General features: G+C 34.1%; 1 protein-coding gene and 1 non-coding gene across 6 annotated transcripts in view; one reads left to right on the top strand and one right to left on the bottom strand.

Annotated features, from left to right (window-relative positions):
* ATF6 (activating transcription factor 6) overlaps positions 1 to 26,798 on the bottom strand; it is a 276,390-nt gene that overhangs the window by 200,277 nt on the left and 49,315 nt on the right. For all 5 annotated transcript variants that reach the window (XM_077156701.1, XM_077156699.1, XM_077156700.1 and 2 more), the window contains 4 exons: positions 15,034 to 15,160; positions 14,245 to 14,448; positions 9,331 to 9,551; positions 811 to 996 (listed from right to left, as the gene is read on the bottom strand). In XM_077156701.1, the coding sequence (XP_077012816.1) occupies positions 811 to 996; positions 9,331 to 9,551; positions 14,245 to 14,448; positions 15,034 to 15,160 (738 nt within the window). The remainder of the gene's footprint in view (positions 1 to 810; positions 997 to 9,330; positions 9,552 to 14,244; positions 14,449 to 15,033; positions 15,161 to 26,798) is intronic.
* LOC143681837 (U6 spliceosomal RNA) lies at positions 1,904 to 2,010 on the top strand. Its single transcript, XR_013174893.1, has one exon. It is a non-coding gene; the product is annotated as a U6 spliceosomal RNA (small nuclear RNA).

Genomic DNA, 26,798 nt, shown 5'->3' with positions numbered 1-26,798 from the left:
AAGAGACAAAAGAAAGGATTAGTAAACTAGAGGACAGGACATCTGAATTCCTATACACAAAAGAAAGTATAGGGAAAAGAATAGAAAAATATGAGCAGAGTCTCAGGGAACTGAACGATAACATGAAGCACATGAATTTATGTGTTATGGGCATCCCAGAAGGAGAAGAGAAAGGAAAAAGGGCAGAAAGACTAATGGAAGAAATAATCCCTGAATATTTCTCATCTCATATGAAAGACATAAAATTACAGATCTAAGCAGCTCAGCATACACCAAGCAGAATAGATCCAAGTAGACCTACTCCAAGACACTTAATAATCAGATTGTCAAATATCAAAGACAAAGAGAGAATTCTGAAAGTAGCAACAGAAAAGCAGCAGATTTCATGAACAGAATTGAGAAAATTAACCTTCTTGGGGCCAGCATGGAAACAAAGCACAAAAAATATAACACTGGTCAGGTAGACAGAAAAAAAGATAAAAACATCCCTTAATTTTGTTTTGTTTTCTTTTTCAAAAGGGAAGGCCTGGTGGGACTATCTAGAAACCTCAATGTGATTCATTTAGTCAGGATGCAACTGAGGTAATAATGAATTAGGAAAAACCAAGGATAAGGAGACAACTTTTATGTGTAGATTTGGAGGTACAATTCAAAAGGTCCTATTTCAAATGTTTTATCCTCCCTGTAAATGTACCAGAACTTATCCTATCCTTAGTTTCACTAGTTGAAAATGTAAAAATTTCTCAATTGATTAATCAGAAAAAAAAATAGTTTAGTCCCTCTCATCCTAGCTTTATCACCAGTACCCACCTCTGAAACAACTTCATCCAGCTGCCGTTTCAGTGATCCATTCTCTTTCTTCAGTTTCTCATTTTCTGAAAGGGCTGCCTTTAACCTAGCCTCCAGCCCTAGCATATATTCTTTCTTTTTCTTGCGAGACTGACAAGCAGACTCTCGATTTTTTATCATACGTTGTTGTCTCCTTAGCACAGCAATCTAGAAAAAAATTGTAATGAATCTGGTTAGATCAGAATATACTAATTTTTACAATTATTTTTAAACAATTATTGTTAAAAACATAGGTTGCCAGTTGTTTTAAAACAGGTTTTTAAAAATATTGCCCAAAGTAAGTAAATTTAAATCAAATGATTACATAAGGCTTTCAAAACCTAAAAGTTAAATAATTTCTTCTAAGACTTATTTATTCATTGTACAATTTTCCCTTTAGAAATTTCTACATAAAGTACTTTTATATATATAATACATACATTCAACTTTAAACTATATCTCTGGTCCTGATTTAATTGATTATACTCCGGAACCAGAGACCCAATTACTTATAAGACCACAACTACTTGTGGAGTCACTATCACTTCAAATTCAGCATATGGAAACTGAATTCCTTATCTCCCTTCACCTAGATTTTTGTATGTATCCATTTTTATCAGTGGTAACTATCTCTGAAGATAAAACGGAAGTACCATTAACTATTACTTTTATTTGACTTCCTATATTCACTTCATCACTCCCTCAATCCCTCATCCCTTCAATAAATACATATCAAGTGTATGTTAATGACCAAGTTTCTTCCAGTGAAAATGTATCTCAATTATTCCTTTCTCTCTATTCCTACTGCCTCTCTCCAAGCAGTCATTCCTAGACTACTACAATGTCTTCTAGCTATTTTATAGCCTTCCTGTCTACCATTTCTAAGATAACTTCAAACTGAAAAACATTTTTATCTTGGTACCCCATGGAAAAAACTCACCATGCATCCCAGCTACCCACCTTTACTATGAAGGTCCCACAATGTGACCATTCCCCTACCTAGCCACACTTTCCAGCCTAACTCAACAGCTATTCAAATCACACCCTCTAGTCTTACAATTTAAGATCATTTCAGGTGTTCATTTCAGCAACACATACACTAAAATTGGAATGATACAGAAAAGATTAGCATGGCCAATGCACAAGGATGACATGAAAATTTGTGAAGCTCTCCATATTTAAAAAAAAATCATTTCAAGATTCCCACATGTCTAATTTGTTTCTTTATCAAATGCATTTCTTTTATTCCCATTTGGCCTCTCCATAGTTCGATTATGCCAACCCACTCTATATTTTCTCTGAACTTCTTATGCTTTATTATCTGAAGATATACCTGAACACTTTAATAGTCTTGATTGTTTCAAGAATAACACCCTTTTTCTACCTAGATCTTAATACTTTGAAAGCCAAAGCCATGTCTAATATTACCTCAAAAAAAAAAAAAAAAAAAACACCCACCGTATCATAACAAAAAATTACTGAGTAAAGTGTTTTTGTTACATTTTCTAAACTAAGTCATGGAACCCACAGTTACAGCATTAGTCTAATTTATCTGGTGGGGAAAGAGAAAGTAGCAAAAAATGAAGCTACCATAAAAAGCACCAAACAATATCATTAAATTGATTAGGGTAAGTACACAAACAGCTAAATTACCAACTTCTATATGTTTTATAATGGGTTTTAAAAAAATAATCATTCTACTATGAGATGTTCAAAAATCAACTATTAATGAGACTAGTAAATGAAGTTAAATAATTTAATATTGATTTCTTTTAAAATAAAAACACAATTGCCACCCCAATATTATATTTTCTAGAATGAAATATATCAAAGCCAACCAAGTGATCTCCCATGACTAAACAGTGCCAACAACATTTCAATCACAACCCACAAGGAAAAGACTAGATGAGATGTCAAAAAGATTGCCTCCTCTTTTTTTTATTGAAAGTTCACAAGATTGCCAATCTTACCTATAAAATTTCCTTGTAGAATAACTATCCCACTCTTCAGTAATGCTAAACACATGCACAAAAATAATTACACATGCAGCAATAGCAAAAGTATGACGGATTATTCACCAAATTTTGAAACTATTCTCGGGACAATGCCACACTGCCAATCTACCATTATTTTCAGTGATTCCCATTGTTACTGAAAATGCCAGTGTTCACAATTAATACTTAAAACTAAAGTGCTTAAGTACATAGAACTCTGAACAAGCACATAAAAAGAGAAAGTCCCCAAATGGAAGAGTTTATACTAAAAGTTGTATAAAAGGCAACCTTACTTTAAAGGCTAATTAATCTATGGAATTTGAGGAGGCTTTACAAATAGCACACCATTTAATAAATTCCAAACAAGGATTAGGCAATTCCACAAACAATAAATGCACCTGCATATTTTATAGCATTAAAGTTTCAAAGGCTGTCAATTCAAATGCCTCATACTAAAAAAAATGAAAAGCACCTGTGGTCAAATATTCACTTCTTCCCATTGAAAAAGATACATATAAAAGTTCTGAAAAGAAAGTCGATACTCAATACTAACAATAAATACAGAGGATATTTTTGCTATATCATAAAAATAAATGAAACCCACAAACATCACCAAACATGTACTTTCAATTTTCCATCTCAGCAAACTCTCTTTAGCTAGCTAAATATATACTTAAATTATTTTGTACTTCCCAGCCCCCGCAAAAAATAGTGTGATTTTTTTTTCAGACTACACACACACACACACACACACACACACACACACACACCGTATGGATTTGTTGTGTTTTGAGGGAAATGTTATTTTCTTTTACAAAAAAAAGGGGGGGGGGAGATTACACTGTAATTGCTGTTCTGTAATCTGAATCTTATAAAAACAATATATCATGGCCATCTTTGACATGCAGTAAGAAAAGCAGGGCGGTATCTCAATTATCTTGATGTTTCATTAACATATTTAATTAATCTCCTCTTGTTGAAATTATTATAGTTTTCAAAATTCTTTAAACTAATCCTCATCAACTGATTCCTCATTAGAGAGTAACAGAGCCAAAGCTAGAACTGAGATCAGCTGACTCCAAGCCCGGTGCAATTTATGCAACAGCTCCACACCGCTTTTAAATAACAAATAAGAAGTCATACCATCACAGCATCGAACTCTCACCTCAGTGAACTGTGTGGTTACTTTAATTATGTGCCTTTTGAAATTAAGTTGCTTGTATCTGCAAGTTTGATCTCCTATATTATAATCTGAAAACTCAAATCAATACTCTGGTCCACTGATCAATTGACACATCTCCCCAGTGGGCTATTAATGATTTAACAAAAACTGAAAGGAGTAACAGCTGGCCAGTCCCTGCTTCTAGATCATCAATGCCTTCAGACAACTCTCCAACCAAGTACTGTGCACTGGAAAAAGAAAAAAGAAAAAACTTCACAGCTGCAAAATGTTCTTCCTTTAGTGCCACTGAACTATAAAACATGTGGTGTTTCATTATTAAACATTTATTTGACTTAAGAAAGCCTTATAGAAAGAGAACTTTCACAAACGAACAAGTTTCTTCTGAAAAGTGAACCAATTTTTAAGAGTCAAAATTCTAAATCTGTCCCATTCTGTCTTTACTTTTAAAAACCTTACTGATTAACAAACATTATAAGATATTATATTCTCTTTTCACAAATAAAATAGTCTAGTTAGACTATTTGAATCTGTGATGCTACTAAAAACATGAGTTCCAAAGCCCAAAATGGCCATAAATTAAAGTAATATTAAAACAGGACTAGTTTTATGCTAGGAAATAAATTTCAACATTTCACACAAACACAAATCAGATCAAGTATTAGTAACCTATGGGCAAATCACTGACTTAATGAACCTACTATCAAGTCTAATTATTGTTGCGCTTAATCTTCCCTCAAAAATGCAAGAACAGTCATTGATTACTCTCTTCATCATGGCAGACAAAAATATAAACCTTTCATTTAAACAAACAAATATACTAGAGGTCTATTTGAAATTAATTTAAAGGCCACAGAAGTAAATTTCCTTGCATTTCTTCTAAGTAACACAACATATATTACTGCATAACATAGAAAACATGTTTATAGAGACTGTTTTTTAAACCCACACAACTGATAAAACAGGCTAAATTCAATTTCTGCAACCCTATTTTAAACACTCAAATGATCTAAACATTTTATTTTGATTCCTAAGAATCTTCAGTACAGTTTCTCTTGTTTAAAGCAAAAAAGGGAAAAAATTAGACCTACACTGCCTCTCCTTTTCTCAGTCTCCTGACAGAAAGCCAAAATTTATTTCACTCTTCCAATTAAGTTTTTTGTGGTATAACCAATTCCCACTCACCAATAAGTAAACAAAGCTTTGTAACTGGCAACCTGAATCATTTACTCGGCAGAACCAAGGAAATAATTTTTATTCTGCAAGTTATTATTTTTTTTATAAGGAATGCCTCTGACATGTTTAACTTCTCCAAACAAGAAAGCAGGATAGACAAAGCTCCTGCTTGACTGTATATCCAGGTAACCTCATGCAGTCAGAGGAAAGAACAACCTACCAGATACCCTTAGGAAAGTCATATGTGGACACAGCCTCTTGAAGAATGGACAGCCTTATCTACTGCTTCCTCCCCTCACCCCCTGCCCCAGCCCACCACCAAATTATTAAAAACAAGGCGGGGGGGTATATACATTTGCTGGCATTTTTATTATATTTCCCTACCCAATCTCATTTCTACCTTTCAAGATCCACAACAAATACCATCTCCATGAAACTTCACAGCAACCCTATGAGATAAGTGTTATTATTTTCATTTTACAGATAAGGAAATGAAGCAGAAAAGTTTTACCTAAGTACACACAGCTATTTTTATAACTGTAGAATATTAGAAATAGAATATGTGGCCACCATTTGAGAAATGCTTGTTTTCAAACCTTTGGTTTGATGTCTGGGAATATTCAACCTTTTAAGGAAAGATAAATATATTTTCCTATGAAGTCAACTTTGAAGCAAGATTGCCACTTACTAAGAAACTACATAAGAGAATTTCTATATTGAAATGAAAGACTGCTCATTTTTTTCCATCAGGATCAGAGCCAAAAACAAACCATATTTCTTGAAAACTTATGTGAGGTTTCTAAGAGTTAAGGCTCAAACAGAATATATTTACCAGCAAATGGAAGGAAGAGTGAGATTATAATTTGAACCAGGCAAACTATTTCGTAACAGAAAATGCAGTTTGCAGAATACTGTATGCTAAATACGCTACTTACAGCAGTAGCAGGCCTCTAAAGAGTGGCCTGCCAACTCTTATAGAACTCTTCTATTAGTGCCTCTAATAGAAAACTCACACTGAAAAGGCTTGGCTCACTTTCTAGTGTACTGGCCACGTAAAATATGTACAAGAATGTCAATACAGACTGACCAGAAAATTACTCTAAGAGTTGGCAGGCCAAACAAAAGAACTAAAAAAGGTGAAAAAAAGAAGCTATGTCAGCATATAAAAGCCACAAAAGACTGATACACTCATTTTGCTGAATTACAACTTTTTCACTATACCTTTGATTTAAAAGCAATAAAAGTACATGATGAAAAATTTCTTTATTTTTAGTCATTTTGAATTAGAAATTTATACTAATTCAAATTTACCCTAATTTAATAGGACTTGAGTCTAACAAACATACACTGTTGAGGTCAACCAAGTTGAGGTCTACTATTATCTGAGTAGAGCAAAGTTCTCTTTTGCGTTCCTTCTGGAACAGATTTACTTTAGGTTCCTGCATGGCTTGGCCAGCTGATAGGACTGACTGATGCTTCTTTACTTGAAGTAAACATTTAGTCATAACCTCTAATAGAAAACTCACACTGAAAAGGCTTGGCTCACTTTCTAGTGTACTGGCCACGTAAAATATGTACAAGAATGTCAATACAGACTGACCAGAAAATTACTCTAACCATCTTTATGTCTCTCAGGTTAAATACATGGAACTTGAATCCTCTTTTATAAAACCATCAACTCTAAATTTTGAAAGATAATAAGAAGGTCAGATAATAAATATATATAAAACAAAAGATAATATTGTTGGTTTTATACTTTCTCATCTTGTACATTCCCCAGCAACCCAATGTTGACTGAGACTTCTTCAGTAAATTACTCCACAAATTTACAAAGCATCTTTAAGAGTGCAAAAGGAGAATAAACATGATCTTTCCCACCAAAGAACAAAAAAGTATGTCTAAGATACCAACACATAATTAAATGAAATAAGTTTAAAAAGGACTGAGTAGGTAAGCTGCATACGATGATGATTGTCAACATGAAAATGCTCATTATTCAAATATTAAGCCTAGAAGAAAAACAAAATAATTTCATTTGATTTTCAAACACAATGAAAGCATCACAGAATCTTAGAATTGGAAGTGACCTTTATAATTTACATGCACTAGCTCATGATAAATCTTCTGGAACACCCCAGATCAATTCTCCAGTTTTCCATATGACAACTATCATTTCCTGGAAAACGGCTCCTAGATCTACTTTCAGTTTTCCCTTCTTCAGTTTACTGAATCATTCCAATCCTTAAACCACTCTACTATCTATAACATGGTTTCTAGATTCACTTCCCCATCCTGTCCAAGTTGCTCTGGAATTTCCCATGATCTGGATACTATAATTCTATGAATGCAGACCAGGATCATCTTAAATTTTTTGACAATTGTAATATACTATTGAACTATAATTTTTTAAGGTTCTAATTAGTCTTTATCTTTTTACATGTCTAAAATTTTTCATAATAAATATTTCAAACGTCCTAATGTCCTTAGTTGTCCTAAGACAACTTTGAATATTTTCTATTGCCAGCGTCATTTGGGAATATTACAAAAGACACATTCAAATTTATAACTTAAAGACTATTAAAAGGAAATTTGGGATCATTTTAAAAATTCTCTTTCATGACTTTCAACCTTCTCAATAAATACTGTGAGAAGCATACATATTTTTTAATTACTTGTGCAACTTTTTAATTGAAAATATCATGGAACATTTTTTGGGCTTTGTTATCGTTGTTCTTTTACTTACTACGGAAATTTTCCACTCATCCAAGAGAAGAGAAAGATTATATATTAAACACCCAGCTTTCAATTATTATCAACATTTTGTCAATCTTGTTTCTTCTATCCTGTGCTTGCAACTTCCCCTCAGAATATTTTAAAGCAAATCCAAATATCATACCATTTAATTTCCAACTGAAACACATACCATATATTAATGTCTTTTATGCCATAAGGCACTATGCTTATCTCCTCTTCTCCCTAAAATAAACACATATGATAATCATGCCTAATCCTATACTATTCATGGCCTCTAGTCTCATATTCATTCATCCCCTCCATGTCTTGGCACATACTTTTAAAAATACCTACATGAACTATTCTTATTGTAGAATTTGGATATTCTATTTTCATGAGATAATATTCCTTTGTTAAGGGTTTTTACAGTTTTACCAATTGAGATTACTTTGTTGTGTTTATATAACAGTAGCCACAACTACATGGGCCACTAACACATTAATGCTGTTTAATAAATTCTGGTAGACAGATTAGACAGTAGTCTGACAAGCAACTTTGCATAACTTGCAGAATTTTTAAAATATTTTCAATACCTAAAGAAAATGTGGAGTAGCACTTTAATCAGTCATATTGACTTCGATTTTAAAAGAAACATGCTTTCCTTCACACTTTACCAATCACATTTTCAGGGAATCCATGTTAGATTGATTATTTGACTTTAACTTGCATTAAACTTTAAGCCCATGATGTTCAATCACTCTTTTAAAAATATCGCAAGATGCTTTCAATCACTTTAAAGTAAGAATTATCTGGCAAATGTTGTAACTGGCTTTAGGGAAAAACAGATCTTAGGAAACTCTGGTTTACAAAAACAAAATAAAACAACATGCCACAAAATTCTAAAGGTTTGCAAAGATGGGAAAGTACCAAATAAGTATTGAGACAGAATTCCTAAGAGTAACAACTCATCATTATGTAGTGGTGACAATCCTTCAAACAGTCAAGAGACGCTAAATATAAACTGTCTAAAAAGTAATCTACAGACTCTTGTCTAGGGAGTTGCCAAAAACATTTCAATCAGGAAACATAAAATAATCCTGTAAAATATTAGTGGATGATTGGGTTGAGGGTAGGGGGTACTTGAAGGAGGCCAGCAGAGGGTTATAAAGGAGAAGTAAAGAAGAGAGATGCAACCATACTTCACTTTTTGTCAAACCACTTTGGACTTTCAAAACATTTTCATCGAGATTCTAACATAATTAGTCTTTCCCTAATTTTCCACCAAAGATTAGATGTGCAATTTCAACACACACTTTTGATGCTGAGATACAATAAACTTTAAAAACTAAAACAAGGCAACAAAAACAAAGTTCTTTTAAAAAACCAGGCAATAAAAAGGCACTAAGTTTCAAAACTTACATCTGAACCCACACTTCTCATGGTACTTTGTAAGATGGGTTTAGTCATGGAAAGTTTTCCATTCACTGGGCTATTTGCCACCGGGGCAGGTACCACATTCACCACGTGATTAGGGAGCTGTGTGGCTCCACCTGCAACAGTAAGGACTGGCTGAGGAGAGGGCAGAACTCCAGGTGCTTGTAGTTGTACCATGGTAGGTTGAGAGAGCAGAACAGTCTGACCTGCATTAAAGAAATAAAGAAAAAAACAAAAAGAATCAGAGGGTGCTTACCTGTACTGTTGGGGGAAGCAGTTCAACATTTAGGAGTCTTTGAAAGATATATCACATTGAAGGATTCAAGACCCCCGATTAAAACACAATAAATAGCAACACACATTCATAGTGATTCTGAGGTTTTAATTAACAATACATTTCTGTATTTTTCTCAACTATATACATATCAAACTTGGTAACATATACACATTTTCTAAGTAGTAACCTCAGATTTATTAGTACTAAAAGGATTTGTCATATTATAAACAAATTTTTATGCTGAATACAGAGAACCATATCTTTTAAATTAATAGGATTTACAACCCCCCCAAAAACACCAAAAATATATAAACAGAGAGACTCAGTAGCTCAATACCTAGAAGAACAAAGGGCTATAAATATCAAAAAAGTTTAGCTCAGCAGTACAGTAAACCTAAAGGCATGTAATTTAAGAGTGTGGTGATACAACCTTTATTCCTTCCCCTCAAAAATGGCCACTAAATCTTTTCTTAGTATTTATATTTACAATTATTTTTGAACTATGTTAATTTGACAATAGCATTATTAACCTAAAGAAAACTCATACAACTCAACACTGGTCTATGAAAAATTTACTTGCCTGCTGAGTGTTTTCTTTCAGATCTGGTCAATTTTTAAAGATGCTGAAAGCCTCGCCTAATTTCCACAGCTGCTTGAAGCCTATCTAGCAAAATAAAGGTACTACAGTAACTGGCAACTAAAATTCCACATACATTTATAATTCTTCTTTAAGGGAAAAAAGTTTCATTATACTTTCAGTTTAACAAGACCCAAGCAAAATTCAGCTCAGTATTTCAAAGGATCAGGGAATATTATATACCAAAATAATGCTTCAAAACACTCATTTGTTAAGAACACCTGTCTAAGCTAAAAAAGATCACTTACATAAAAGAAAAGTCAGATGCTTTTATGTTTCAGATGGCTTCAAAAAGTATAGCATTTTATCTCAGATGAATTAGATAAATTAATAAAAAAGAAATACCTAACAATTCCATACATTCGTAATACATATGATTTACTTGTATACAAATGATCACTAAACCTTTTTATCTTGTCATTTTCCCTTAGACTAACTTCTTTTATAAAATAATATATAAAATGGGAAATGACTCATAAGCAGATTTATGCTTAGGCTGAACATGCAAATAAAAAGTAATTAATACATAAAATAAATAGCATGTGACCAAGTGGTACATTTTATTAAGAACGTCTTAAGAAGTTAGAGTCAATCTGACACTACGAAAAGACATACTTATCATAATATAAAACTTAAACCAGGGATTCCCAACCCCTTTTAATACAAATACTCTTTTTTATTATAAAAAATCTCATGGTCACCCAAGATGATCATGGTGATCCTTTCTTTTTCTGTGAAATGAGAAAATACATGATGAGAAAAAACTATTAAGAATTTAAAAATGATTCAAAATTAATTTTATTTAATTTATTAATCAAAAGTATAAGGATAAAAATTTGAAAATTAGCAGTATAGATAATATGAAAAAATTATTTATTCATTCTACAGAGAACGCTTGCTGCAAACATGGATTTGTGGATGCCCTGCAAATCATCACAGGCTGCCCTCCACCACCCACATCCCAGGGTCAACAGTCTACAGGTTGAAAACCACTGACTTAGATTAACACATTGAGAAGAGCATTATAGGAAGCAATATTTCACATCCTCTGAGTTTACAAAAGAATGATTTTATATAAAAATAACAAACTAAACACTATTCTCTGAACTCTGAGGAGCTGTAAGCATAAAGAATTAAGTTATTTCAAAGAAAGGATTATAATTCAGCTCCAGTCACAGATGCTGAAAATATTAGCAACAACATAAATTAAGACGGTTTTAAATTTCTTTAAACTAATTAAGAAAAATAATCCGAGTCTGTGCTGTCCATTTTCTAGTTATCACCATTTCCTTACTAAGAGAATTGCATCATAAAGTGAATGAGATGGAAGAATACCAAGGCAATGTCTGTGTACCAGATGTGGCTGTAAGTCCAATCAGGCCACTTGCTGCCTCCTTTTTATCATAATGTACATAAAACCCTCTCATCCCAAAGTGCCTATCATCAAATTACCTAGCACTAAATCAAGGATCTTCTAAATATTCCAGGCATGTTCAAATTTAAGAGAGATGGACAGAAACAACTAAATTTCAATTATAATGTGTCCAATAAAAGTACAAAAAACGCTCATGATAATTTGCTAAATGGTGATCTGCTAGATTTTGACCAGACCACAAATCTGCAGTGCAAAAGACTCTTTGGGGCCTTAATAGTCAAGCAAAGTTGAACATAGTTACTACTGTTCCTAGAGTGGAAACAGTTAAAAAGGACATGTTAAAAAGCTCTTTATCCATTTCAGAGTGCTCAGAATCTTCTTCAGTATTACCTGCAAATTCCCCTTACTGGAACAGGCTAGATTCAATGTTGAACACTTCTAACTATGTATAACTCACTAATTTTAATAGTTCTTCCTTCAAATATTTCAATCTATGTATCAAATGAATGCCTTCTTTTTGTATGAAGTGGAATAGCTATGCGACTATGGGCAAATAATTTTTCTGTGCCTTAGTTTTCTTATTTGTTAAATGAGAGAATAGTTCTTATCCTCACGAAGTTGATATAAAGATTAAAAAAGATAATGCACTTAAGCACTTAGTACAGTATCTGGCACACAGTAAAAGCTTACTGTTAGCTGCTACTATTATCATTATTCTTCTCTTTCTCTGTGCAGTAAGAGCTTCCATAGGGTTTTATATACTAGTCAGGCTTTTACTTTTTATAGATGTGTCTTAAGTAACAGCTATGGGAACTATGATGAGTTCAAAGTTCTTCAAAAGTTGAAATTTTTAGCCTTTGGGAAGAAAGGGATGCTTTTGAGAACTTGATTTTTAGAGTCTCTCCCTAGAAAAATCCACATATGAAAAAAGTACGAAATTCGCATTTTATTTCAAGAATTTCATGAACTCTTAATACCCATTCAAACATCACAATCACAAAAATCCTTATTCTACAGGATTGCTATTCTCCACATATACAAAATATCAGTTTTGACCCTGCACTGAAAGAACAGGCATTTCAAACAAAACAGGCTTATTTGGGATGGTGGTGGTAATAGATATTAGGGATTGAATCATGTTCCCAATAAAAGGCATGTTCAGGTCCCAACTCCTGGTCTTGTGGGTGTGAACACATTTCTAAATAAGGTCTTTGAAGATGTTACTCATGAAATTTCCAAACTGAATGAGAGTGGGCCTTAATCCAATATAGGTGAAGTCCTCTTTTTTTAATTTTTTTTAAATAGATGATGTCCTTTTAAGCAAAGGAAACTGAACACAGAAGTGTTCAGTCACAGGAGTAGCCAAAAGCTAGAAGTCAACAAAGTCCAGAAGAGAAAGCAAAAGATGCTGCCACAGGCACTGACATGTGACAGAAAACCTAAGGAATCTCAAAGACTGCCACCAGAAGATACCAGTCCTGGGAGGAAGCAAGCCTTGCAGTCTCTAAAACTATGAGGCAATAAGACCTGTTGTTAAGCCATCCCATCGTAGGGTATTTGTCTTAGCAGCCAGGAAACTAAGATAGTAGGTATTGATAGATTTTCACTGACGCATCTACTCCCTCATCTAGTTCTTTTTATCAATGTCATATTCTATAACCATGGAACAGAACAAAGCTAACACAATACCTCAAAATCAAATTTATGATCTTTCCCTCATTAAAATCACGCTACAAATAAATGATACAACTATCCATAGCTAGAAATATAACCATAAAAGCAAATGTAACATTGGTATTTACTTAGAGCCTATACCCCCATTAACACCTAGTCCTACTTGATGTCAGCAAGTAAATCCAGAGAAAAGAATGCTGCACAAGTTTTCCTATTCTTATGCCTATAGACATCAGCATAAGTACAAAGATAAATAATCTAAGAGAGATTTATGTCCAAATGATTCCCATCTCTGAATAGTACCAAATCCTCAAACTTGAACTTCTTTCAATACTGACCTAAACTTGTGTAGAATAACAAGCATATGAGGCCACCTGGTGGACAAAATAATAGAAACACACAAAATCTTAGCTACTTTAGAGCAGAGTTCAGGTGTCCTTAGAACTGAACCCTTTTCCTAATGCCTAGCTCAATATCCTGTTTACTAAAACATGCAGTATCCTCAGAGATTAAGAACCTGATTCTACTGCAAAAACCCCATAAGACCTGAAACAGACAATACTATTTTAAAGATGACCTCTCATTTTTAAAAAGTTCATAACCACAGAAACCTCAGAATGAAATGACACCACGAAAGTTTCCCAGATTTACTTCTTCATTGCAAGTGGTTATATGAAACCAAAAGCCTTAGTTACAGGTGTTTCCACAATTAAAACCATAAGAAAAAAGAAGTATCAAATATAAACAATCTGAATAGTAACCTCTCATTAGCACAGGAATCAAATACTAGTTATCTGTGCAACTACTCAGCGAAAAGGACAATTCCTGACACACAGCACGTGCTTAGAAATTACAACCTGAATTAAAGAAAATCATTGACACAAACCTTACTACCCTTCAGTTAAACACACACAGCCTCAAACCGCACTCAGGTACCTTTAGTGGGTGCAGGTTGTATACTGATAATGGGCTGCTGCTTTGCAAGTGGCATAAGTGTTGGTAGTGTCTGAATAATGATGGTTTTTGCTGGAACACTGGCGTTGGTTTGAGACTTGGGTGCTGCTGGAAGCAATAAAGGTTTAGGCTGAATTGAAGGTTTTGAACTCATCTGAATTTTTTTCTTTGGAGTCAGTCCATTTTCTGGAGAAAAAAACAAACCACAAATCAATGTGAAGGCAATTAGGCAAGCCCTACAAAATGGGTTCTATTACATACATTTCTTTACACATTATCTTCACTTCTGAGTAAATATCTTTAATTGAAGGTTAAGCTTAGCCACACTATACAGGACTGAAGAAAAGTCCTGAAATTGAAGACTCTTTTTTTAACCAAACATGCTGCTTTGAGAAGGGGATACATGAACTGGTAAATGAGAATAGCTAATTTCACTGAATAAAGCCTAGAGATTAATAAAGTAACATACGTCATAGGTGAATGGCCTCCAGATCCAGTACTTTTAACTGAAACTTGGAAATTTTTCCTGAAGATGATGGGAACTAGGTCTATTTTAAAGTATCTTTCATCTATAAAGACAGAGACAACCAAAGAAGAATATATCTCCCCTCTCCTCTTCACTCTGAATGATCCATAACAGACAAACTAGGTTCAGTAGTTTTAAAACAGCAAGACAGCTAAAAAATATGTTTAGTATTTTCTTTTAGGAAATAGAACCCAAGGTCAGTCTAAAAAAGAAATGACAGCAGAAATTAGAAGATGGAGTAATACCAGTTTTATTCCTAGGACCAATAGTGGGCTTATCTTCCTTCAGTGGCTCTGCTGAAGAGGGACTATTGGTGCTTTCACTATATAAGGAAAGGGGAGACATCTGGGATGTGGAAGACAAATCCAACTCCTGCAGCAAAATACAACAAAAACAAATTCATGCAGAAGAGTACAATTTTTGAGTAACAAATTACTTAGAAAGAGAGGAACATCCCATAAATAAACAAAGAAACACTGAGGCAAAGGTATGAAATATTAGAGACTATATCAATATATTAAGTACTAAAAGACTGGATAAATCAACATTATTCAACAAAACTATAAGAAAAATAACTCAAAATGCAGAGTATTTCTATGTCATCATCTTTATATTAAAGATATTTATCATTGATTTGATTCTATACTTCCTCCCATGAACTTTATAACTTACTTGACTCTTTTCATACATTTAGTATCATTTTAAGGCTACAGTCAAAATGCCAGTTTTTCCCCCCACAAACTTTTCTTTTCAGTATTATGCGAAGTTCAAAAGTAGAATAATTCTTACTATTTTTATCCTTTCTACTTACTAGCACTGCCTTTGGCTATTTTCTTTTACTTAATGGGTGAACTGATAATACTGAAATATATAATGATAACAATATTTTCCAAAAGTCTTTAAGGATTTTGGATGGCTCTGTCTCATTTTGTTAGAGCAAAGAAATTTAACATGGGATAAAAGTAGCATTTCAATTTAGACTGGAATGGGCATAAGTGCCACCTCAAAACATCTTCAAAACCTATAAAAATTATGAGAAGAAAATGTAAGAGAATACTCGTTTACTCTCAGAATGACACAGGCTTTGTGAGGTCAAGAAACTCACAAGCCATGGAAGAAGAGACAGATCTGAATACCCCAAAATTAAAACATTTATAATGAAAAGCAGATCATAAACAAAGTTAAAAGACAAAATACATGATGGGAGAAATATTTGTCAAAAATGGACAAAGGACAGGAACATCCATGTTACAGAAAAAGAAATGCAAATGGTAGCAAAACGTAAATTTAAAAGAAAATAATTTTAATCAGATGAGAAAAAATGAAAATAACCTAAAGAGAGCATAGTAGAAACGTACATCATACTACCGGTTTTGAGAATTGCTTCAATCATTCATCCTTAACACCAAACTCAACACACAGCCATATGGGTCTTTATGAAACTGAGTATATTATAATACATTTGAAAGAAATCAGAGAGTATAAGACAATAACATAGGAGGAGACTCCATTATCTCCATGGTCTTAGATACTTAAAAGGTATTAGACAAGATTCAATGAATATTCCTTATGAAAAGCCCTAGAATCAATGAATTGGAAATAAGAAATCAATAGAGAACATCAACAAAACCAAAAGTTGATTCTTTGAAAACATCAATAAAATTGATAAACTTCTAGCAAAGTTAACCAAGAGAAAAAAGAGAGAAGACACAAATTACAAACATCAGAAATGAAAAAAAAGCCATCTGATCCCATGGACATTAAAAAGAAAATAAAAGAATATTATGAACAACTCTATGCCCACAGATTTGATGGTTTATATAAATGAACCAACTCCTTGAAAGAAACAATCTACCAGAACTCATAAGAAGAAATAGATAACCTGAATAGGCCTACAGCTATTAAAGAAATTGAGTCAATAGATAACATGAATAGACCTACAGCTATTAAAGAAATTGAGTCAATAATTAATAACCTTCCAAAATAGAAAACACCAGGCCCAGATTTTCATTACTGAGTTCTACCAAACATTTAAGGAAGAAATGATACCAATTCTCTACCATCTGTTCCAAAAAATAGAAACAAAAGAGGGAATACTTCCTAGCTCATTTTATGAGGCCAACATATACCCTAATACCAAACCAGACAAATAAATTAGAAGAAAGGAAAACTACAGCCAACAGCTCTCATGAATATAGATGCAAAAATTCTAAAAAAAAATTAGCAAACCAAATCCAACAATATATAAAAAGAATGATACACCATGACCAAGTATACACCAGGTATGCAAGGCTGGTTCAACATATGAAAGTTAATTAATGCAATCCTTTCCATCAACAGGTTAAAGAAGATCATATCAATAAATGCAGAAACAGCAGTTGACAAAATTCAACACCCATTCTCTAAAAACGGTCAGCAAACTAGAAATAGAAGGAAACCTCCTCAACTGGATAAAGAACATCTACAAAAAACCTACAGCTAACATAATACTTGATGGTGAAAAACTACAAGTTTCCCCCCAGTGATTAAGAAAAAGGCAAGAATGCTTCCACTTAACACTCCTATTCAATATCATACTGGAAATCCTGTCTAATGCCATAAGACAAGGAAAAAAAAGGCACAAAGACTGGAAAGAAATAAAACTGTCATTGTACACAGATGACATGATTGTTTACATAGAAAAATCTGAAAGAATTCAACAAAGAACTCCTGGAACAAATAAGCAATTACAAATTTGCAGGCTACAAGGATAACATACAAAAGTCAATTTCCTTCCTATATATAAGCAACAAACAATTGAAATTAAAAACATAATACCATCTACATGAATGTACACACACACACAAAAGAAATACTAGGGTATATATCAAATAAAATATGTAGAAGAGCTATAAAAGGGAAATTAAAACCTTTGATAAAAGAAATCAAAGATCTAAATAAATGGGGAGGTATTCCATGATCATGGATAGCAAGTCTCAATATTGTTCTTCTCAACGTGAGATAAGTTCAATGTAAACCAATTAAAATCCCAGTAAGTTATTTTTGTGCTATCAACCAATCGATTGTAAAGTTTATATGGAAAGACAAAAGAACCAAAATAACCAACACAATCATTCATTACAGGATGAAGCCAGGGTACTGACACTACCTAACTTCAAGATTTACTATAAAGCTACAGTAATCAAAACAGGGTAGTACTGATGAAAGAATAAATAAATATATCAATGGAACAGAATGCAGAACCCATAAATAGACCCTTATGTACACAATCAACTGATCTTTGACAAAGGAGCAAAGATAATTCAATAAAGAAAGGACAGTTTCTTTGACAAATGGTGCTGGAACAACTAGATACCCACAAGCAAAGGCTAGACACAAACATATACATTACACAAAAATGAACTCAAATAGAATGCTAGACTAAATGCAAAATGCAAAACTCTGAAACTTCTAGAAGATAACATAGGAGATAAACTAGAGGACCATGGGTTTGGCAATGACTATTTAGATCTAAAGCCAAAAGTACAATCCATGAAAGAAAATAACTGAAGAGTTGAATTCCATTAAAATTAAAAATTTCTGTACTGCAAAACACACCATGAAGACAATGACAACAAACAAGCCAAACTGGAAAAAAATATTTGCTAAGCACATGTCCAATAAAGGACTTGTATCCAATATACAAAGAATCATTAAAACTTAACAATAAGAAAAAAAAATTAAAATATAGGCACAAGCTGTGAAGACACTTCATCAAAAAAAAGATATATATATGGCAAGTAAGTACATAAAAAGATGCTCAGCATCATATGGTATTAGTGAATTGCAAATTAAAACAATGAGATATAACTACAAACCTATTAGAATGGTTAAAGCTCAAAGCCCTGACAACATCAAATGCTGGCAAAGATATGGAGCAATAGCAACTCTAACCAATTGTTGGTGGGCACGCTAAATGATAAAACTGCTTCAGAAGACAGAATAACAATTTTTTACAAAACTAAACATAGTGTTACCATATGACCCAGAAACCATACTCTTTGGCATTTATGCCTATGAGATGAAAACTTAGGTCCACAGAAAAACCTGTGCATAGATGTTTAATGCAGCTTGATTCATAATTGCCAAAACTTGGAAGCAACTGAGAAATCCTTCAACAGGTGAATGGATAAACAAACTGTGGTACATCCATACAAGGGAATATTATTTGGCTATAAAAAGAAATAAGGAGTAAGCTTCGGGTAGACCTTGCTACATATCATAACCTGCCAACCCCCAACCAGGACCATTCCAGCTAATCCTAAAGAACACCGAGGACAATATATAAGACTCCACAAGGGTTCCAGGCACTAGAGTAGCTTTCCAGAAACCTAAAACCTCCAGATGGGTCCCTGCTCCAGAAAAGTCCTGAAACCTAGCCCAGCCTCTGCAGAACATAGTTCCATCTCCCTACCCCATATGAATGACAGACCCTTCCAATATCAAACATTTAGAATTGCCATAGCCCAAACAACCCCAAAGAGAGGTATGGAAAGATCAAAGAGGATGGTGGAATTATACATAGAAGGTAGGACTTAAATGAATATGAATGCTGATTCATAAAATTGATATTTCTTTTAGTCTCTAGTATTTTAGAGTAGCTAGAAGCAAAAACCTAAAATGGTGAAACTGTAACCCACGTCAAACTCTGAAATATGTTTGTGGTAGTTAAATTCAGTTGTCAACTTGGCCAGGTGAAGGTACCTAGTTCTGTTGCTGTGGACATGAGCCAATGGTAGGTGAATCTCATCTGTTGCTAATTACATCTGCAGTCGGCTAGGAGGCGTGTCTGCTGCAATGAGTGACGTTTGACTTAATTGGCTTGTGCTTAAATGAGAGAACGCAATGTAGCACAGTCTAGCAGCTTGGCATTCCTCATCTCAGCACTAGCAGCTCAGCCCAGGCCTTTGGAGATGCAGAAAGAAGTCACCCCGGGGAAAGTTGTTGGAACCCAGGGGCCTGGAGAGAAGACCAGCAGAGACCATCCTGTGCCTTCCACGTAAGAAAGAACCTCAGTGGAAAGTTAGCTGCCTTTCCTCTGAAGAACCAACAAAATAAATCCCCTTTTATTAAAAGCCAATCCATCTCTGGTGTGTTGCATTCTGGCAGCTAGCAAACTAGAACAATGTTCTACAACTAATTGTGGTGTTGTGCTTGGAAATTAGTAGCTTTTTTGTATATATGCTATTGTTCACCAAAAAAGAAGGGAAAAAGTCAGTTATGATGATAAAAAAATATTTAAGTCCTCTAGCCTCCTATATTCTGGAGCGGCTAAAAGGAAAAATATGAGATGATCACATAGTAGCCTATGACAAATTCTGGGATCTATTCTGTAACCACTTTTTGAAGAGTGCTTTGAAAACTACTGCTTTTATATTTCTTTGCTTTGTATATATGTTATGCTATACAATAAAAAAAGTTAAAAAAAAAAAAAAAGAAATGAGGAGTGATATCACTAAAATGCTGATATAAGACATCTCCTTAAAAGGACTCTCCAGAGATTAATCAAATAAAAAGACAAATCCCACTTGTTTAGAACTCGGGAACATGGTAGAGACTGGAGAATGATTCCATTTCTTTCTGAATCAAAGAAACAGAAAAATCTCTGGTAGGACAAATCCATCCCAGCTCACCAGTCAGTTCCTCATTCCCCTGTTTCTCACTTGGTTTTTCCCACACAGCTTGGAAGTTACAAAGAGTCAGCACAGCCCAGGTCCCTCCCACTGCAGACAGAGACTATAGAGTGATTCACAACATCGAGTTGGAACTCCATGCATATCCAGGCACAGGGAACTAAGTCCACAGACACCCAGGGAGGAACACAAGCCACTGAGAAGTGCTGCATACAAAAGGGCCCCAAAGGTCAAAAACAACAAAAAAAAAAGAGAGCAAGTGAGAGAGAAAGAAGACTCAATAGAAAGGCTGGGATTAATGGTTACCCCTTACTCAATCCAGTTTTAGCCAACTGTCTAAACGCAAAACAGGTTTTTCTGAAGTGAACTACCCTTTCTGGGTTGACCCCATCTGGCTCCGTGGAGAAGAGCACCCTAAACAGAGAAGAAACCAGAGGCACAAAAGCTTCACAGGAAAAAAAAGTGGGTGGAGAGTTAAGCTGAACTGCTATAAGTTAGGAGGGGTCCCAGAATTGAAAAGTGTAAGGAAAACGGGGCACAGAGTAGAAAGAGAGAATTTAAGCAAATCATAGGAGCTGGGGAGAAAAGTCTTCACAAAATCAAACAGAACAGCTCAAGATTCCCAGAGAAGGAACAGAGGAAAGGAAGCTCTCTCTTAGAGGTGAAACAATTACACAAAAAGTAGAATATTAAAAATTGCACCACATATTCATGTCAAGAATCAGATGAAGAAGAGATGAGAAAATCTGAACAATCAAATAAAAGTTATTCCAAAAGTCCAGAATAAGTTAAATCAAGTATCAAAGAAGAGCCCTAACACAAAGCTAATCAACAATAAAACCCTAGACAAGCAGGAGAAACAGACCTTCAGAGTTAACTCATCAAGATAATCAAATGCCTAGAAATCAGCATAGAATTACAAGCCATACTAAGGAAAGGAAGATACTGCTCAGTCAAGGGTAGAAATTAAAACTTCAGAGAAGACCCAGAAGTTACGACAACTACTCAAAGATGTTCAAACAAATCTCCTATATCATTTCAAAGAGATAAAGAAAAATGCATAAAGAGATAAAAGATATTTAAAAGACAATGTGTGGGGTGAAAGGGTAGTTCAGTGGTAGAATTCTCGCCTGCCACACAGGAGACCTGGGTTCAATTTCCAACTGTACTTCCCAAACAAACAAGCAAACAAATGAAAGACAAACAAAATTTCAGCAAATGGTGTTGCAATAAGGGGATACTCACATGACAAAAGAATGAAATGTGACCCCCGCTATACAGCATACAAAAAAAAAAAAAAGACAATGTGTAAGTATAAAGAAGAATTTGAAAGTATAAAAAGAAACACAGAGAGGTGTGATGGTGGCTCAGTGGCAGAATTCTCACCTGCCATGCCGGAGACCTGGGTTCAACTCCCAGGCCTCCCCATGCCAAAAAAAAAAAAGAGAAACACAACAGAAATTATGGGGATGAAAGGCACAAGAGTAGAGATTAAAAATACATTAGAGGCATACAACAGCAGACTTGAAAAGGCAGAAGAAAAAAATCAGTGAACTAGAAGACAGGACAATCAAAAGTATATAGTCAGATAACAGAAACAAAAAAAAAATTGAACAGTGTCTCAAGAATTTTAGTGACAGCATGACACACACAAACATTTGCATCATGGGTATCCCAGATGGAGAGGAAAAAGGAAAAGGGGCAGAAAGAATATCTGAGGAAATAATGGCCAAAATGTTCCCAATTCTTATGAAAGACATATATACACATGTCCAAGAAGTTCAATGTACTCCAAACTGAATAAATCCTAATAGACTACTTTAAGACACATGCTAATAGAATGTTAAATTCCAAAGATAAAGAGAGAATTCTGAAAATAGCAAGAGAAAAGTGATTCATCACATACAAGGGAGTCTCAATAAGACTAAGTGCCAATTTCTCATCAGAAACATGGAGGTGAGAAGGCAGTGATATGATATATTTAAGGTATTAAGAAATAGAAACTTCCAACCAAAAATTCTTTGTCCCACAAAACTGTCCTTCAAAACTTAGAGAGATTTATAAATATTCACAAATAAACAGAAACTGAGATAGTCTGTCAACAAAAGACCTAGTATACAAGAATTTCTAAAGGGGGGTCTGCAGGTTGAAGGAAAAGACAGGAGAGTGTGGCTTGCAGTAGTGTAGAGAAAAAATGAATATAATCAATAAGGATGACTAGGGGATAACGCAAAAGCCAATAATATTGTACTCTCAATACACAACTCTACTCTTTAATTCACATATGAATCAGAATAGATTGAACAAGAAAAAGGCATATTTCCAGATGATGGATGTGCAGAATGTAATGTTATAAAGGGGGACAAAAACGACATAAAGAGGGAAAGCAGGGGAATATGGGAATAGAGAATATGTAAGCTACTGAAGCTAAGTTAGTATCTTTTCAAATTAGTAAGTTATAGATGTAGGTTGTGTAATATAAACCTGAGGGTAATCACAAAGAAAGTATTTTTTAAATATTCAGATATTGAAAAATATACAGAAACAGAAATGAGAAAGGGATTGGTCAGATACATTACAAAAGATCAACTTGGGTGGGCCATGGTGGCTCAGCAGGCAGCATTCTCTCCTGCTTACTGGAGACCTGGGTTCAATTCCCAGGGCCTGCCCATGGGGGAAGAAAAAAAAAAAGATCAACTATACAGAAAAAGTTGCAATAGAGGAAAAAATATATATGATATATAAAAACCAAAAGACAAAATGGCTGAAGTACTGCCTTTTAATGAATTAAACTCCTCCAATCAAAAAACATAGACTGGCAGAATGGATTAAAAAACAGGACCCATCTACATGTTATCTATAGGAGACTCATTTTAGAGCCAAGGACAAAAACAAGTGAAAATGAAAGGTTGGAAAAATATATTTTATATAAACAACAACCAGAAAAGAGCAGGAGTGGCTATACTACTATCCAACAAATTAGATTTCAAATATAAAACAAAAGATATAAAGAAGAACACTATGTATTAATAAAAGAAACACTTTAACAAGAGGCTATAACAATCATAAATATTTACAAATAAACAGAAACTGAGATAATCTGTCAACAAAAGACCTAGTATACAAGAGTTTCTAAAGGGAGGTCTGCAGGTTGAAGGAAAAGACAGGAGGGTGTGGCTTGCAGTAGTATAGAGAAAAAATGAATATAATCAATAAGGGTGACTAGGGGATAAATGCAAAAGCCAATAATATTGTATTGTATGGTCACACTGAGCCAGAGTGCTCCAAAATACATGAGGCAAACACTGACAACACTGAAGAGAGAAGTAGACACCCCTACCATAATAGTTGGAGACTTCAATTCCCCACTCTCATCAATGGTTAGAACATCTAGACAGAGGATCAATAAGGAAATAGAGATTTCAAATAAAACAATAAATGAACTATATATAACTGATATTTACAGAATATTACACCCCACAATAGCAGGATACACATTTTCTCAAGTGCTCATGGATCATTCAAGGATAGACAATATGCTGTGTCACAAAGCAAGTCTCAATAAATTTAAAAATACTGAAATTATACAAAATACTTTCTCAGATCATAATGGAATGAAGTTGGAAATCAATAATAGGCAAAGGAACAGAAAATTCACAAATATATGGAGGCTAAACAGCGCACTCTTAAACAAACAGTGGGTCAAGGAAGAAATTACAAGAGAAATCAGTAAATATCTTGAGACAAATGAAAATGAAACCACAGCATACCAAAATTTGTGGGATGCAACAAAGGCAGTGCTTAGAGGGAAATTTATTGCCTTAAATGCCTATACTAAAAAAAGAAGGAAGAGTAAAAATCAAGGATTTAACTTCTCTTACAGAAATCACATATATTTAGGAACTGAAACTGATTATTTCTAAAATCTGAGATACTGAGCTATTTGTATATAACTTGGTCATTCCCTAAAACTTCTGGTATTTATGTGACTCAGAGTTACAGCACTGAAGCTATAAAAGTCAGCATTACCCCACTCAGCAACTGTTAAAAAACTGAAAAAAGTGAACAGACTTCATGTAGAGACTGAATGGATCTGGATAGGACTAAGGTAAATCAGAATACTGGGTAAAGGATAATATGGCCCATATTTTCAAACTTCAACTTCTGTGCGAGACCAAAGGGAGAGAGGTTTATTTGGTGCAAAATTTATATTTTGGATAGCACATTATCTAATTCAATTTGTATGGTCAGTTAATTTGAACACCATAATTACACAGACTCTTGAAGAGGGCATGAGATCTTGTTGGTTTGTGCAGGTTACTGTGATGCCCTGATATACCCAGAAAAGATACATAATATATAATTTGTACAGAGAATAACAAAGTATTTATAAAGTTCCCTTAGGGGACTGGGAAAAAAGGAGAAAATATTAAACTTCCCCATCTAGGGAATTCCTGATATTCTCACAAACAGTTGGGACAACCAGTCCAATAGGCTGAGCCCTCAAATCTTGGGGCTAGCTCTATGAAGCTTATTTCTGCAAAGGAAAGGCTAAGCCTACTCACATTATACCTAAGAGTCACCCCCAAAGAGCCTCTTCTGCTGCTCAGATGTGGCCTCTCTCTCTAAGCCAACTTGGGAAGTCAGCTCACTGCTCTCCCCACTACACGGGACTTGACTCCCAGAAGCATAAATCTCTCTGGCAATGTGGGACCTGACTTCTGGGGATAAGCCGAGACCTGGCATCATGAGAATGAGAAAGCTTTCTTGATCAAAACGGAAAACAGAGAAATGAGACAAAATAGTGGTTGAAAGATTTCCAACAGAGTTGGGAAGTTATCCCGGAAGTTATTCTTATGCATTATACAGATACCCTTTTCAGTTTATGGTGTATTGGAGTGGCTATAGGGAAGTACCTAAAACTGTTGAACTGTGTTCTAGTAGCCTTGATTCTTGAAGATGATTGTATAACTATAACTATATAGCTTTTACAATGTGACTGTATGATTGTGAAAACCTTGTGTCTGAGGCTCCTTTTATCCAAGGTATGGACAGATAAGTAAAAAAAAAAGGAAAAAATAAATAAATAATAGGGGGAGATAAAGGGTTAAAATTGGATCCACTGAAATACTGTGGGTCAATGAGAGGAAGGGATAAGGAATATGGGATAGATGAGTTTTTTTTTTCTTCTTTTTCTAGAGTGATGTACATGTGCTAAAAGTGATCATGGTAAAGAATAAACAACTATATGATGACACTGTGAGTCACTGCATAATATAGTTGGACTGTACATGTGTGGATATTTCTCAATAAAAATATTAAAAAAAAAAAAGAATGGAGATGCCTAATGCTGGATTAGAAAAAAAAATTATCAAGTCCCAAACTTGTTAGAATTAACTTGAATCACTATTGCCATTTTGGTGTATTATAAATGCAGTCATTCCTCTGGATTTCTTACAGCTTAGAATAATTTTATATGTATTTACATATTCTTATATTTCCTTTTTCAAGACAATTACTCAGTTTTATTGTGATTTTGGACTCTGTTAATGATTTGATGGATTATTATTTTTCATATTTTAGTTATAAGAATTCATAATGAATGTATTGTGAAAATATATTCTTTTAATCTGTGAAAAACAGAAAAAGAAAAGTAAAAATCAAGGAATTAGCTGTTCACCTGGAAAAATTAGAGAAAGAATAGCAGACTAACCCCAAAGCAAACAAAAGGAAAGAAATAATGAGGATTAGAGCAAAAATAAATGAAATCAAGAATATGAAAACAATCGAGAAAAAAATCAACAAAACCAGAAGTTGGTTCTTTGAAAAAAAACAATAAAATCGATGGCCTATTAGCAAGGCAGAAAAAAAAGAGAGAGAAGATGCAAATAAATAAAATCAGAATTGGAAGAGGGGACATAACCACTGACCTCAGAAATAAAGGAGGTAATGAGAGGATACTATGAGCAACTATATGCTAATAAACTAGACAACACAGATGAAATGGACAACTTCCTAGAAAGGCATGAACAACCAACATTGACTCAAGAAGAAATAGATGACCTCCACAAACCAATCACAAGTAAAGAGAATGATCAGGCATTAAGAAGCTCCCAAAAAAGAAAAGTCTAGGTCCAGATGGATTCATATATGAATTCTACCAAGCATTCAAGAAATAATTAGTACCAATCCTGATCAAATTCTTCAAAAAAATTGAAGAGGAGGGAAAGCTACCTAACTTATTTTACGAAGCCAACATCACCCTAATACCAAGGCCTGACAAAGATATCACAAGAAAAGAAAATTACACACCAATCTCTTTGATGAATATAAATGCA

This window comes from Tamandua tetradactyla, chromosome 4 (genome assembly GCF_023851605.1).
Source record: "Tamandua tetradactyla isolate mTamTet1 chromosome 4, mTamTet1.pri, whole genome shotgun sequence".
Taxonomy (NCBI): domain Eukaryota; kingdom Metazoa; phylum Chordata; class Mammalia; order Pilosa; family Myrmecophagidae; genus Tamandua; species Tamandua tetradactyla.
This window is presented reverse-complemented; position numbering and strand designations above follow the sequence as displayed.